The following is a 16406-nucleotide window of genomic DNA, read 5'->3' on the forward strand; positions in this document are numbered from 1 at the left end:
GAGGATGGCTCTATGGCCTCTGCCTCAGGCGCTAGAATGGCTCTGGTTGCAACAGAGCGACTCCCCAGATGGGCAGAGCACCACCGCCCCCCCCCCATGGGCAGAGCATCACCCCCTGGTGGGCATGTCGGGCGCATGCGGGAATCTGTCTGCCTCCCCGTTTCCAACTTCAGAAAAATACAAAAAAAAAAAATTAAATAAAAAATAATAGTAGCTAGCTTTTAATAGTCACTTATTATATGTTAAAATGGTGCTAAAGCCTTTTTTTCCCCATGCTTTTCAGCAACTGTTTACTTAATACATTCTGCTCCTGGGAGATGCTACCACACAGCCCCATAAGGCAAATCAACTCTTGCAAAAGCCACCACGGCAGCTCCAAAGCCTAGCTGTTGCCTGCTGACTTTTGAAATCTGTGCATCCAATTCTAGGGAACACTACAGGCGAGTAAAATTCCAGTCACAGGACTGAGGAAGAGATGTTTCTAGGAACATCTGGTATGAAAGAGGAAGGAGATGTGGGGCCAAGGGAATAAGTCCATTCATTCATTCCACTGAGTCTGATGCAGGCTTCTTTTCCTCCACCAAGGAAAAAGTTTCCCAACTTTTCCAAGCACAATCCTTGATGAGTTAATCACGGAAGCCCTCTGTATGGTGGTGACACAAAAATAAAGGTCACAGAGTAAGAAAGAAGTGAAGAGAAAAGAACATGTTAGTGAGAGGAAAGAGTAAGTTCAAAGGCTGTGATGTGGAAGAAGACCCAGTGTGGCTGGAAAACAGGAGAGAAGGAGAGAAGGGAGGGAGAGCTAGGCCACCAACGCCTTCAGAGAGGCAACCCGGATCCTTAGAAAAGCCTGGGCAGTGACGGCATTGCATCCCTATCACAGTCAAGTGCACTGGGGCTCAAACTTACTTCAGTAGCATGTCCAAGTTCACAGAATGATAACTGGTGACAACGGAACTCATACGCATCTGCCTGACTCCAGAACCTGTGACTATGAGCCCTCCCCTATCCTGAGAAGCAGCTTCTCCTGCCAAAATCTACTTATCAGCGAGTTGAGAACAAGCTAATTCTTCTTTAATCTCATCTTTTACCTAACTATTCAAGGTCCCAAGATGGAAAAGCAAACTATTTGTTTTATTTTTATTTTTTAACTTACCCACTCACAGTCGATTCCAAGTACTGGAAAACTTGCTAATTCACTCCTAAGCAAGGGTTCAATTTGATCCCACTCTGCCACCTGAGACACAGTCACCACCTTTGCTTCAAGAATCCTCTCCTCCCATGAGGCTCTGGGGGCACTGGAGTGCAGCTGGTCCTCTTGTGGAGGGGGCAGCTCTCTCCCGCCCTGGGCTTGCTGTTGCTGCTGGACCCCACGGCTCCTACTCCTCCGGCGCCGGATGCCTTTCCAGAGGACAAACCCCCCCACTGCCACACCCAGAAGTGTGGTCACTGTCCAAGCCACCAAGTGTTTAGACATCTTCAACTTTGCTGTTGTTTAGGAAAGCATGTCACTCTTCCCACAATCTGCAAAACAAATGGTAACAATATATTTACACACAGAATTAAAACCTATATGGAAACAAGTTTCCCCTAAAACATGTTCCATTTATAATCCCCTGCCTACAAACTAAAAAACTGCCACAAATTTCCACATGGAACAGTGATATTTTAATTTTTTAGGTGTATACATTCTCTACTCCACCTCTAACTCCATTCCCACCCAAGAAAACCTTCCTGCCCTCTACCGGCTGCCCAGGGCTCTCTTAATCATACACATCATAGCAACTAAAACAGAATAAGCTAGACTCTCGTTTCTACTTACTGATATGTTAGCGAATAACTTTTTGTTGATGGATCTCTTCAAGGTGTTTGTACTTTAAACCTACAATCTCTAACAACAAGTGAACAGAAATTCGTGCTTTTCAATAAAAATCTAATCATCAGCAAGTTGGTGGGTTATATTTCACTTCCGTGGAAGGTGTGAGCAATGGGGAACAAAGCAAACGTGGATCTTCCTGCTTCAGAAATCTCAGTTGTTTTCCATAGAAACAGACTCAGCTGCCTGACCAGGCAGTGGTGCAGTGGACTGAGCGTCAGACTGGGATGCAGAGGACCTAGGTTTGAAACCCTGAGGTCGCCAGTTTGAGAGCGGGCTCATCCAGCTTGAGCGCGGGGTTGCTGGCTCAAGTATGGAATCATAGACATGACCCCATGATCGCTGCCTTGAGCCCAAAGGTCGCTGGCTTGAAGCCCAAGGTCACTGGCTTGAGCCCAAGGTTGCTGGCTTGAGCAAGGGGTCGTTTGCTCTGCTGTAGCCTCCCAGTCAAGGCACATATGAGAAAGCAATCACTGAAGAACTAAGGAGCCGCAACAAAGAATTGATGCTTCTCATCTCTCTTCATTTCTGTCTGTCTGTCCCTATCTGTCCCTCTCTGTCTCTCTCTCTCTCTCTCACACACACACACACACACAGAAACAGACTCAGCTATTGAGGTAAGCTAGGGTGGTGTACAAAGGGAAGAGGGGACTCCAAAAGGAAAAGGATGGAACCTTCAGAGAGACCCAGGATGCTCAGGAGGAGGTTGTAAACTGAAATGTCCACAGGGTCGAGACAGGATAATGTACACAAGTAAAGCCAGCCAAGCAAAAGAAAACTGACAGACACCCATTAAATGTGGTCACGTGCTGCATCTCGACATTTTGGTCAGTGATGAACCACATGTACAATGGCAGTCCCATAAGATATTTAAAAATTCCTATTGCCTAGTGACATTGTAGCCATCATAATGTCATAGCACAACATATTACAGTACTCACGTGTTTGTGGTAACACTGGCGTAAACACATCTTCTGCTGCTGGTCACAGAAAAGTACAGCACATACAATTATGTACAGTACATAATACTTGATGTAACAAACAACTACGCCACTGGTTTATGTATTTAGTATACTATACTTTCTATTATTATTTTATACTGTGTTCTATTTATTTAAAAAAGTTTGCTATAAAACAGTATGCCATGTTGTGCCAGCAGTAGCCTCATACATCGTGAGTTTATTATATCTCTTGATTACCATCACTTTGTCTTATGCTTGATTTAATCTCGTGTTGTTTGGTACAGTAACAGGCTGCAGAGGTTTGTAATCTAGGAGTAATAGGCTTTGCCATATACCAGTGGTCCCCTACCTTTTTTGGGCCATGGACCGGTTTAATGTCAGAAAATATTTTCACGGACCGGCCTTTAGGGTGGGATGGATAAATGCACAAAATAAAATTATGTGACCGGCGTAAAAACTCGTATTTTTAAATATAATTGTCGAACTTACGAGACAAGCCTCAAGAGTGAGTCTTAGATGAATGTAACAGAGGGAATCTGGTCATTTTTTAAAAATAAAACATCGTTCAGACTTAAATATAAATAAAATGGAAATAATGTAAGTTATTTATTCTTTCTCTGTGGATCGGAACCAAATGGCCCACGGACCGGTACCGGTCCGCGGCCCAGAACAATCCACATTTGCTTTGTTCCCCATTGCTCACACCTTCCACAGAAGTGAAAAATAACCCACCAACTTGCTGATGATTAGATTTTTATTGAAAAGCAGAAATTTCTGTTCACTTGTTAGAGATTGTAGGTTTAAAGTACAAACACCTTGAAGAGATCCATCAACAAAAAGTTATTCGCTAACATATCAGTAAGTAGAAGCGAGAGTCTAGCTTATTCTGTTTTAGTTGCTATGATGTGTATGATTAAGAAAGCCCTGGGCAGCTGGTAGAGGGCAGGAGGGTTTTCTTGGGTGGGAATGGAATTAGAGGGGTTGGGGACCACTGCCATATACCATTTAGGTTGTGTAAGTGCACTATGATGCTGACACACGATGAAATCATGTAACACACATTTCTCAGAACATATCTCCATTAAGTGGTACATAACTGTATGTAGGAATAGTGGTTACCTAAGGGTAGTAGGATTAGAAACAATTATTACAAGTAATAATTATGAATAATATTTTAATTCTATGCAAGTTTTATATATTCATAATTAGAAAAATACAAGTGTTTAAAATTGGTACTTTATTAGAGATAGGCAAAATATCCCACTTAACATTTAAGAAATATGATTATGATCCTGAAATAAATCATATTCAATGAATTAAATAAATATGTTAAAGTGTTCAGAGAGCCATATAAAGTACAGGATAACAATATGGGCCTTAGAGTTACACCCTGGGTTCAAATCCAGCCTCTGCTACTTGCTAGCTATATAAACTTAGGCAATTCACTGAACTTCTCTAAGCCTGAGTCCTCATTGGTAAAATGGGAAAGATAGTTCCTGCCAGGTACAATTATTGTGAAGCTTGAGTAAGATGGTCAATATACTTCACTCAACATATTGGCTAACACATTCGTGTTCAGTAAATGTTAGTTATTACTACTACTGGGGTTCTATAAGTCACAGACCTTCTATTAGAGGAAAACAAAGAATCACAGTGTCAAAATTTAGGAGCCAAATTAAGCTCTTACACAATTCAAGAATCCTTTCCACAGTAATCCTGACAGATCTCTATCTGGTCTCTGACCTGATCTCTACCTGAATTCTAGGAAGAGAGTTCATTACCTTAAGAGGCGTTTTTGTTGAAAAATCCTTATAGTCGGTAAAAGTTTGCTACATAGAAATTGCTCTCTTTGATGCTCAGTCTGACCTCTGAAATGGCAAAAGTGTTTATTCCCTCCTGAAAGCTTGTGAAATATGTGAAGATAGCTCTTACGACTCCCCTTATACATTCTACTTAACCAAACCAGTCTTCCTATGACTGAGTTTATAGAAGGCCACTCACCACTGTGGCCACATCCTTCTGAAGAGCCCCATGTTTGTCAAGGTATCGTTAAAAATGTGACACCAGGTCTGGATTAGATATTTGAGACGTGATCTGATTGGTGTGGGCTATATTGATACTATTATCTATTTTACCTATACTTTATTAATGCTGTATGAAATATGCTTTTGAGTCGTGGAATCATACTAATGGGCCATATAAAGCTGTGGTAAATTAAAATTCACTGACACCAAATTGAGTTCCCCATTTTATATATTTGTAGTTTATATTTTGCATTTAAATCTAAACCTTTACAAACTTTCTTCTAAGTTTCACCTTGTTTTTCAACCAAATGTTTCATTCTTTGAGACAAGATTTGCATCTTTTTTTTTTTTTTTGACAGAGACAGAGAGAGAATCAGAGAGAGGGACAGACAGGAAGGGAGAGAGGTGAGAAGCATCAATTCTTCATTGTGGAATCTTAGTTGTTCATTGATTGTTTTCTCATATATGCCTTGACCAGGGGGCTACAGCAGAGCGAGTGACCCCCTTGCTCAAGCCAGCAACCTTGGGCTCAAGCCAGCAACCTTGGGCTCAAGCCAGCAATGTTGGGCTTCCAGCCAGCGACCTTTGGGCTCAAGCCAGTGACCTCAGGGTTTCAAACCTGGGTCCTCTGCATCCCAGTCCAACGCTCTATCCACTGCGTCATTGCCTGGTCAGGCACAAACTTGCATCTTGATTTGTGTCTTCCTTCTCAATTTAAACATGACTTTGTATAGGAAAGTAAATTTTTGTTTTCAAAGAAAATATTTTCTAATGTGTTTTAATTCATTTTAAAATTTATTTCTGCATTTCATACTATCACCACATCTAATACTATTAAAATGAGGTTAAGTTAAATTAGAAAAAGATGACCCTGGCCGGTTGGTTCAGTGGTAGAGTGTCAGTCTGCCATGTGGATGTCCTGAGTTTGATTCCTGGTCAGGGCACACAGGAGAAGCAACCATCTGCTTCTCCACCCCTCCCCTTCTCCTTCTCCTTCTCTCTCTCTATTCCCCTTCGGCAGCCATGGCTCCATTGGTTCGAACAAGTAGGCCTCAGGCGCTAGAGATGGCTCCCTGGCCTCCATCTCAAGTGCTGAAAATAGCTCAGTTGTGAGGATGGCCCAGATGGGCAAAGCATGAACCCCAGACAGGGGCTGCCGGGTGGATTCCAGTTGGGGCACATGTGGGAGTCTGTTTCTCTATCTCTCCTCCTCTCACTTGGAAAAGAAGAAAAAAAATTAGAGGCCCTAGCTGTTTGGCTCAGTGGTAGAGTGTCGGCCTGGCGTGTGGATGTCTCAGGTTCAATTCCCAGTCGGGGCACACAGGAGAAGCACCCATCTGCTTCTCCACCCCTTCCCCTCTCACTTCTCTCTCTCTCTTTTCCCCTCCCGCAGCCATGGCTTGATTGGAACAAGCTGGCCCTGGCGCTAAGGATGGCTCCACGGCCTCCACCTTAGGCACTAGGTAGAGCTCGGTTGCTGAGCAACAGAGCAATGCCCCAGATGGGCAGAGCATCATCCCCTAACGCAGGGGTCCCCAAACTACGGCCCGCGGGCCGCATGCGGCCCCCTGAGGCCATTTATCCGGCCCCCACCGCACTTCCGGAAGGGGCACCTCTTTCATTGGTGGTCAGTGAGAGGTGCATAGTTCCCATTGAAATACTGGTCAGTTTGTTGATTTAAATTTACTTGTTCTTTATTTTAAATATTGTATTTGTTCCCATTTTGTTTTTTTACTTTAAAATAAAATATGTGCAGTGTGCATCGGGATTTGTTCATAGTTTTTTTATAGTCCGGCCCTCCAGTGGTCTGAGGGACAGTGAACTGGCCCCCTGTATAAAAAGTTTGGGGACCCCTGCCCTAACGGGCTTACTGAGTGGCTCCTGGTCGGGGCACATGTGGGACTCTGTCTCTCTGCCTCCCCTCCTATCACTAAATTTAAAAAAAATTAGGAAAACATTAAGAAACAAATTATTGATTTGCTTTCATTGAGAAGGGCTCCTTTAGCTATGGAGTACCCAGGCACACAGTCAGGTTCCTGACTTATTCTTTACCATGTGTGGCCCGTGGAAAAAGCCTCACAGAAAAATTGCATATGAGGAAATTCTTGGCAACATTCAAAAAATTTATTAATTCATTTTTATATGGAGAGGTTTTGTGTAGGTTTTCTCCAGCCAAAGGGCTCATTCAGCAAACATGGAAGTAGCACTCAATAAACCAGACCTTACACTAAAAAGAGTTAAAAGGCACAATTTGCTTTCAAAAATTCAGAAAAGAAGAAATACATGTAATGAACAAGTTACAATACAGTGAGATAACATCAACAACAGAAGCAAACACACAAGTACAGGGAGGGAAAAGAGGAAAGAGTGAGGTTATTACTTAGAAAAATGCTGCTGAGAGGAACACCTGAGTATTGAAAGGTGAGCAAAAGGTCTCCAGGTACACAAGGCAGCTAGGAGCGGGGCCCCTCAGGCAGAGAGCAGTATGTGCAAGGGTACAAAAGGCATGAGCATCGTGGTACGGGTGGGAAAGTCCAAGCAGATTTAACATGTACTGGGAGTGTAAAATAGCAAATTTTGAAGACCTACTAAGAAAAGAAGTAAAAATATCTTAATAATTTCTATATTGATTTTTTACACTTGATCTTAGCCAAGAAGCAATCATACTGATTTTTTAAGGTGACTTTTTTTTTTTTTTGGTGAGAAGAGGGGAGATAGTGAGGCAGACTCCCGCATGCACCCCAGGATCCACCTGGCAAGCCCTGTCTGGGGCCGGTGCTCCAGTACCAAGCTATTTTTATGCCTGTGGCTGACATGCTTAGACCAACCAAGCTATCCTCAGTACTCAGAGAAGAGGAAGGGAACGGGATAGGGCTGGGGAGAGAAGCAGATGGTTGCTTCTCCTGTGTGCCCTGACCAGGAATCGAACCCAGGACGTCCATATGCCTGGCCAACACTCTTTCCACTGAGCCACTGGCCAGGGCTTAAAGTGACCATATTCTAGTAAAAGATATGTAACACAAAATTTACCATTTTAAGTATTTTTAAGTGTACAATTCAGTCACATTAACTACATTCACAATGTTGTGCAGGCATTACCACTACTATGCATTTCCAGAACTTCCTTGTCCTAAACAGAAACTCTGTACACATTAAACAACCTCCCACTCCCGTAACCCCTGTTGTACTTTCTATCTTTATGAATTCCATATTGACTTTTTATATCTATGCTGATCTTGGATATAAGGGTTAAATAAAACATTTTATTAAAGTTCACCTTGTTTCTTTTTGTATTTTTAATGTAACTACTAGAAAACTTTATTTATGGGGTTCATATTATATTTCTACTGGACAGTGCTAGGCTAAAGCATAATGTGCAAGTAAGGAAACAGAGATGGTGCTGGAAAGAGAAGATACAAGTCAAGTCATGAGGGGCTTATATTACCCCCTAAGACAAAACTTTATAGGCAACAGAGCCAATAACAGACTAATAAGATGTGACAGGATCAGACTCATAAAGATATTTTTTAAAGGGATTTATTTTATTTTATATTTTTATATTTTTATTTATTCACTTTTAGAGAGAAAAGGGAGAGAGAGAGAGAGAGAGAGAGAGAGAGAGAGAGAGAGGAAAGAGATAGAGAGAACAGGGGGAGGGGCAGGAAGCATCAACTCCCATATGTGCCTTGACCAGGCAAGCCCAGGGTTTCGAACCGGCGATCTCAGCTTCCCAGGTCGATGTTTAATCCACTGCGCCACCACAGGTCAGGCCAGACTCATATTTTAAAGAGCACGATATGGCAGTGTGCGTGCCAGACTGGAGGGCAAGGCTAGAAACAGAGGCACCCATTAGAGGACTCACAACAGCAGAGCCAAGATGGAAGAATATCCAAATCCAGGCAAAAGAAGACAAAATGAGTAAGAACCATGTTTCTTAACAGAATGGCTATTCACTCTTTTAAAACTGCACAAAACAACAATGACATATACACAAACCAGGTATAAACTGGACAAGAAATGTGCAAAATCAATATGAAGAAAAATAGAAAACTTTACTGAAGATACAGCAAAAGACTGAAGAAACAGACATATTATAACAACCTCACTTATAGAGCACAGATCATGTGCCAGCACTCTACATGTTATTGATATATACACTCACGTGTACATTACTTATTTAATCCTTTCAACAACGCTTTGCAAAAGGTACTATAATTACCCTAGTTTTAAAAGAGATTTTACAAAATACTAAAAATAATGTACAAACTTAATTTTTAAAAAAATTTTTATTTTATTGATTTTTAGAGAGAAGCAGGGAAGAGAGTGAGAGACAGGAACACTGATCTGTTCTCGTATGTGCCCTGACTGGGGATCCAACCAGCAACCTCTGCACTTATGGATGAAGCCCTAACCAACCAAGTATGTATCCAGCCAGGGTGAGACCAATGGCTTTTGGTTATCTTTGGAAGTGACTCAGATCTTGGGACACAGTAAAATTTGCAGCCTTTCTTGGGCCCACAATTATTTAATACCACAAGAAATATTTACTGTTTTTCCCAGCTGAAACCTAACAAGATATTTAAAAGGATTTAATAAGGTTTTTAATCAGAAATTTGGCCGGCCTGACCTGTGGTGGCACAATGGATAGAGCGTCAATTTGGAACTCTGAGGTCACTAGTTCAAAACCCCAGGCTTAAGGCTCCATTGGAGCTAAGATGGCACGGGCGCTGGGGATGGCTCCTTGGCCTCTGCCCCAGGCGCTAGAGTGGCTCTGGTCGAGGCAGAGCAACGCCCTGGAGGGGCAGAGCATCGCCCCCTGGTGGGCAGAGCTTCGCCCCTGGTGGGCGTGCCAGGTGGATCCCGGTCGGGCGCATGCGGGAGTCTGTCTGACTGTCTCTCCCCGTTTCCAGCTTCAGAAAAATACAAAAAAACAAAAACAAAAAACCGGGCTTGCCGGGTCATGGCACATACGAGAAGCAACTACTATATGAGTTGATGCTTCCCATGTCTCTTCCCTTCCTTCCTCTCTCTCTCTCTCTCTCTCTCTCTCTCCTTTCTCTAAAATTCATAAATAAATCTTTAAAAAAAAGAAAAATATGGCTAAATTGGAAGCTAATGTCAGAGCTTAATAAGAAATGTACTCAGATGAAAAAAATATATTCTAACAGGTAGATGGATTTGTCAGTTGTTTGTCTAAATGGTGGCAACTCAATTCTTGAGGTATTACAAATAGCTGTCCTTGTTTTCCAAATGAAATCTTTATAGGACCAGAGCTGTGACTCCAGAGACAATTCAAAGCACACCAGTTCATTTTATGGCCCCACACCTCCCCTATTCATCTCTAATGTCTTATAAATATTGGCTTTATGAAACCAAAGTCCTTCTAGGAGGAGCTTTCTTTCCCTTTACTTTTGAGATATAAACATATTACTTCTTTACCAAAAGGCTAATCTTTGCCTTTAGTAAGCCCTCTCCCTGTTTCTGTGGATCTGGGTTAACACACCTTTGAAACGCCCCCTTTTAGACTCTTCCTTTTAGACTTGACCATCCTCTCAAATCCCTCCTTCTAAAGCTTGCAAGAGGTAATCCGACCCCTGCCTTGCTTTCTCCCACTGTAAGGGAACTTACTTCAGAGTTGCAACATGGATCCAGCAGCAAAGGCGTCTGGGGAAAGCTGCACTCTCTGTGTTCTGTGACCTCACACTGGGCTGATTGGCTCAGACAGCCGGAATGCTGCTGCCCAAAGAAAAACATCATGTCCCAGGAGAGAGGTTAATGAATGTATAGGGAGTAATAACTGCCTACTGTTATCTTTTAACTTAGAAATGCATTGTTCTTTCTGGTGGTCTCTGTGACTAATGACCACATGATTTTGCTATTAACCCCCTATAAAAAGGGACCCTATTCTGGGGAGGGTGTGGATTTTGCCTGACTACCACCATGGAGCAGCTGTTTTGCCCATGTATGTAAGTTTCTCCTATTAAAGCTCTTATGAATTTAGATAAGGCTATGTATGTGTCAGTTCTTCAGAATCCATCCTGAATTTAGATTTTTGGCTTTCCCCAACACCCACATTCATACAATCATCCTTCTCTCCTTAATCTCAAATGCACAAAAGAAACTGCAAAACTGTTATATTCCAAAGCATTTGAGATCTTGCTCCCTGGCATATGTCATAATTTTTTTCCCCCATCAATTCTGGCTCATATAAACTCTTCTAAAAATTGTCTCAAAAAGAAAGAAAATTGGGCCATGGAACAGAAGAGAATCCAGAAACATACTTTATGTGTACATGATAAATCTGGCATTTGAGATTAATGGGTTAAGAATAGACTGAATATTTAGTGACATTGCTCAGAAAAATAAAAGTATGTACACACCATACATAATGAGAGAGAGAGAGAGAGAGAGAGAGAGAGAGAGAGAGAGAGAGAGAGAGAAATTGAAGAAAAACTCAAACATAAGAACTTACAGTAAGAAATAAAGGAGAAACCCCTGCTCCGTCCAGGGTAAAGCAGGGTTTTTTAACCTTAACACTATTGACATTTTAGGGCAGATAAGTGTTTTGTTGTGGAGGGCTTTCCTGTCCATTGTAGGATGTTTACCAGCATCCCTGGCTTCTACCCAATGGATGCCAGCACCAACATCCCAAAGGAAAACCAAAAAAATGTCTTCTGACATTGCCAAATGGCCCCTAGAAAGCAAAATAGCTCTCATTTGAGGACCATTTGGGTAGGGAATGATAGCCAGAAAGTACAAAATACATACATAGAAGATTGATATAATTAAACATAAAATGTAAAACTTTGGTTCAACAAAGATGGCTAAAGACAAGCAACAATTTTATTTGATTTATTTATTTATTTTGTGGCAGAGACAGAGAGAGTCAGACAGGAAGGGAGAGAGAGGAGAAACATCAATTCTTCCTTGTGGCTCCTTAGTTAAGTTCATTGATTGATTTCTCATATGTGCCTTGACGGGGGGGGGGGGGGGGGGGGGGGGGGGCTAAGCAGACTGAGTGACCCCTTGCTAGAGCCAGCAACCTTGGGCTCAAGCTGGTAAGCCTTGCTCAAACCAGATGAGCCATGCTCAAGCTGGTGACCTCGGGGTCTCGAACCTGGGTCCTCCACATCCCAGTCCAACACTCTATCCACCGCGCCACCGCCTGGTCAGGCAGATAAGCAACAATTTTAAAAAGCACTGAATTGGGGATGAATACTTAAAACATATAGAAGCGATAAAAGATTATTATCCAGAATATATAAAACACTACTATATACATATAAAAAACCAACCCAATAGCAATTAGACATTTCTTAAAATAGGAAATACAACTAGCCAATAATCATGAAAACATAATCTCACTAATAACTACTATGACATTAAAATGCCCACTCGTCCCACTCAGCAGTTCCACCTGCAGGTGTCTATCTTTGAGACACGCTCACATGGGCACCTAGACACATGAAAGAATTTTCGATGACACACTGTGTCTAACAGTGAAAAACTGTAAGCAATCTACAGAATCTCACATACCATAGAAACTTAACATTCTATGGAATTTATAGAATAAGTGGAAAGAATAAAGCAGAGCTCTAATACGAACAAAGAAAAAGTTCTAAGACTTATTTTTAAAATAATTTTTATTTATTGGTTGATTTGAGAGAGAGATGGAGAGAGAGAGAGACATTGATTTGTTGTTCTACCCATTCATGCATTATTGATTGATTCTTGTATTTGCCCCAACTGGAGATCAAACCCACAACCCTGGCGCATTTGAATGATGTTCTAACCAACTGAGCAACCCTGCCATGGCCTAGGACCCATTTTTAAGCACAAAAAGTCAAGTTGTTGAGTAAGTACGATACACCATATTTGTAAAAACTTAACACAAATATATCTTATATGGAAAAACACCTGTCAATAAATACAAAGAAAAAGAAATAGAAAAACACACTCCAACAGGTAACAGTTCTTACTTTGGGGCAAAAGATCAAAGAAAGAAAAATGGAAATGAAAAGAGACAGGTCAAAGAGGATCTATTCTGTCTAAAAATTTTAAACAATATGACAGTTCCTCAGAAAATTAAGAATAGAGCTACCATATAACCCAGTAATCCCCCTACTGGGTATCTACCCAAGAACTCAAAAACACTGCCCCTGACCTGTGGTGGTGCAGTGGGTAAAGCGTTGACCTGGAATGCTGAGGTCGCCAATTCAACACCTTGGGCTTGCCCTGTTAAGGCACAAGGTACATATGGGAAGCAAATATGAGTTGATGCTTCCCGTTCCTCCCCCACCCTTCTCTCTCTCTCTCCTCTCTCCAACATGAATAAATAAATCTAAAAAATATATACTTTTAATTTAAAAATTTAAAATTAAAACTCAGAAACATTGGTATGCAAAGACACATGCACTCCCATGATCATCGCAGCATTATTCATGGTGACCAAGACATGGAAACAACCAAAGTGCCCCTCGATAGAGGGCTGGATAAAGAAGATATGGTACATATATATACAACAGAATACTACTCAGCCATAAGAAATGATGATATACTGCTATTTATGACAACATGGATGGACCTTGAGAACATTATACTAAGTTGAATTAACTAAATCAGAAAAAAGTAAGAACTATATGATTTACACATAGGTGGGATATAAAACTGAGACTCATGAACATTGATAAAACTGGTTACCAGGGGGGAGGGTTAGAGGGGAGGAGAGTCAAGAGGGTCAAATAGATGGTGATGGAAAATGATTTGACTTTGGGTGATGGGCACACAATGCAATCAATAGTTCAAATGTTATAGAATGTCTACTTGAAACCTATGTACTTTTTTTTTTTTTTTTACAGAGACAGAGTGAAAGTCAGAGAGAGGGATAGATAAGGACAGACAGACAGGAACGGAGAGAGATGAGAAGCATCAATCATCAGTTTTTCGTTGCAACACCTTAGTTGTTCATTGATTGCTTTTTCATATGTGCCTTGACCCTGGGGCTACAGAAGACTGAGTAACCCCTTGCTCAAGCCAGTGACCTTGGGTCCAAGCTGGTGAGCTTTTGCTCAAACCAGATGAGCCCGCGCTCAAGCTGGTGACCTCGGCGTCTCAAACCTGGGTCTTCCGCATCCCAGTCCGAAGCTCTATCCACTGCACCACTGCCTGGTCAGGCCCTATGTACTCTTATTGATCAGTGTCACCCCATTAAATTTAATTTCTAAATAATAAAAAAAAGAAGACTGGATCTGAAGGCTAATTTATTAAACATTTTGTCACATAAGTTCACAAAAACTACATGAGAAATGAGAGTAAATGTTCTTTTCCCAAGTTTAAAACTCAAACATATATATAACAAGCACAGAGGAAAGAAACAAATTAAGTGACTATTTGGGACTGATTTCTGCCAATTCTCAGTCAAAAATCTAACTTTGGAAAGCCAATAGCTTTTTGCTCTGGATTAAAGTTTTGCTGCTGTAATATCACCCTTCTTTAAAAAAATTTTTTTTTGTTCTTCATCACTGTCCTGACCTGGTAACTCAGTTGGTTAGAACATCGTCCCCATTTGCCAAGGTAGTAGGTTTGATCCCAGGTCAAGGCTGATATAAGAATCAACCAATGAATGCATAAATAAGTGAAACAACAAATTGACGTTTCTCTCCCTTGCTCTCTCAAATCAATAAATAAAATTTTTTTTAATTTTCATCATTGTTTTGCATGGACTACAACTAATAGAGAATAGAAGCATTATTAAAACAAGCTCAACTTGACCAAAATTAATCATTCCTTCCCCCATTAAACCTCCTTTCTCAAACTCTCAAACACACACAAAAAAACCCTCCTTTCTTCCGCACTTCCTACTTCTGGTAATTAACAAAACCTTTCAGTGTCGTTCCTTCCATCCTTATAATACAACTAAAAAATATGATATAGTTATTTTGGTGTTTAATAAAGGAGTGGGTATCTAAGAGACGAATACGTTTGCATCCGATAGATCGTCAAAAGCTTCTCAGGGTTTGGGATTGTTTATATTTTAATGAGCAGGTATCAATTTTGTAATAAATAATCATTAACGTTCTAATTTTGATCTATCCCAGGGACGCAGAAAAAGCAAGAGATGCCTCCCCAGCAAGGCCCGAAGCTGCGGGAGTGGCCGAAGGAAAGGGGTGGTGACAATGGGGGCGGAGGTAAGTCCCACGAATCGAGGGAGGGAACTGTAACCCAACGCGGGGAACACGCAACCTCCAAGGAGTTGTGCCAGGTGCAGCAGATGGTTCTTCCTTGTTACTGGGTCAAGAAGCGCTGAGGATTTGTCAGTATCTTAAAGAGAGATGAGAGTCCTGGGAGGGCGTGGGGGGCCACGCACCGGGTGCTGAACCGCCCCCTCCGCCCGCGAGCCGTTGGAGAAAGCCGCGCCGTGGGGCGGGGAGAGGGGCAGGGCCAAGTCGCTCTGGGACAGCCGAGTCCCCGCAATCAGTCGCCCCCGCACACGGTGACATCACCAGCTCCAGGACCCCTTTCCTCAATCCCAAGTGGAAACCCCTTCTGCCCCTCGCCCGAGCTAACTGAAAGGCCTCGCAGGCCCTTGATCCTCGCTTACCTGCTGCCCGGATCCCACCCGAACACCTGCAGCACCCCACGCTGAAGAACTGGAACCTCCGTGCCCACCTGCGCGCACCCACCCGGATCCACTAGGACCGACACCACTTCCGTTCCTGCAACGGACTAAGAGGACGTAATCCCAGCGGGGGTGTACAAACGGGCGGCGCCATCTTGTACGGAAGCTGTTGGGGCAGCCGTAGCGTCCCCAGTTTCTCCACTGCTGAACAAAGGATCTGTTAAAATTTGTAAGGCTTAGCGTCTCCTCAGAGAAGTGATGTTTTTATTTTTGTTCTGTGATGAAATTTTTGTTTTGATTTTGGTTTTAAAGGGGGAAGCTCCTGGAACCCTCACAAATGCAATATGGGACATCTAATTGCCATTACTAATTATCCCCAGTAGTATTTCTCTACTGCAGTAGTGTTTTCTTAACTGTTAAATGATGACGGTAAATAGGAGAGACACTTGTTTAAATAATGTATTACTCATTAGCAGTGCACTTGTGCTATAGCCATTATAATAATTTCTGCCATCTTTTAGAACAATCAATGCCTTCCGTTTATATTTAAAAATCGTTCACTCAACCAGTCTTTACCAGCAGCTATCATATGTAGGGTAGCAAATGTGTGCTGTGCGCTCCTGCTTTGTCATAGAATGTATAAATCAGAAGGACAGATGAGATGTGCATAAACAATATAAGGTATAATAACAGCTGCCATAAGTTGAGTATGTGATCACAGTGAGCTCGGAACTTTGCAGAGCATTTTACATATTTTATCTCATATAATGTTCACAGTAACCTAGTAAGGCAGTACTATTTTTAGTGCCATTTTACATAAAATTGGGAAGGTTAAATAAACTTCTCAAGGTAACAAAGCAAGTAAGCATTGGAGCTGGGAATCAAATCTCGGTATGTCTGCTTGCAAAGCTTGTTGCCCTCATCCT

The 16406-nt window shown here is 41.9% G+C and overlaps 1 protein-coding gene across 4 annotated transcripts in view; it reads right to left on the bottom strand.

The window, feature by feature from the left end:
* Positions 1-16406, bottom strand: part of EXD2 (exonuclease 3'-5' domain containing 2) — an 84069-nt gene that overhangs the window by 38625 nt on the left and 29038 nt on the right. For 2 of the 4 annotated variants that reach the window (XM_066342063.1, XM_066342059.1), the window contains exons 1-2: positions 15463-15580; positions 1157-1524 (exon numbers count right to left, since the gene is read on the bottom strand). In XM_066342063.1, the coding sequence (XP_066198160.1) occupies positions 1157-1477 (321 nt within the window). In that variant the 5' untranslated portion in view covers positions 1478-1524; positions 15463-15580. Of the gene's footprint in view, positions 1-1156; positions 1525-10490; positions 10596-15462; positions 15581-16406 lie in introns of those variants that run through there. The other 2 variants (XM_066342062.1, XM_066342061.1) reach the window with 2 other exon arrangements.

The sequence above is a fragment of the Saccopteryx leptura genome, chromosome 6 (assembly GCF_036850995.1).
Source record: "Saccopteryx leptura isolate mSacLep1 chromosome 6, mSacLep1_pri_phased_curated, whole genome shotgun sequence".
NCBI lineage: Eukaryota > Metazoa > Chordata > Mammalia > Chiroptera > Emballonuridae > Saccopteryx > Saccopteryx leptura.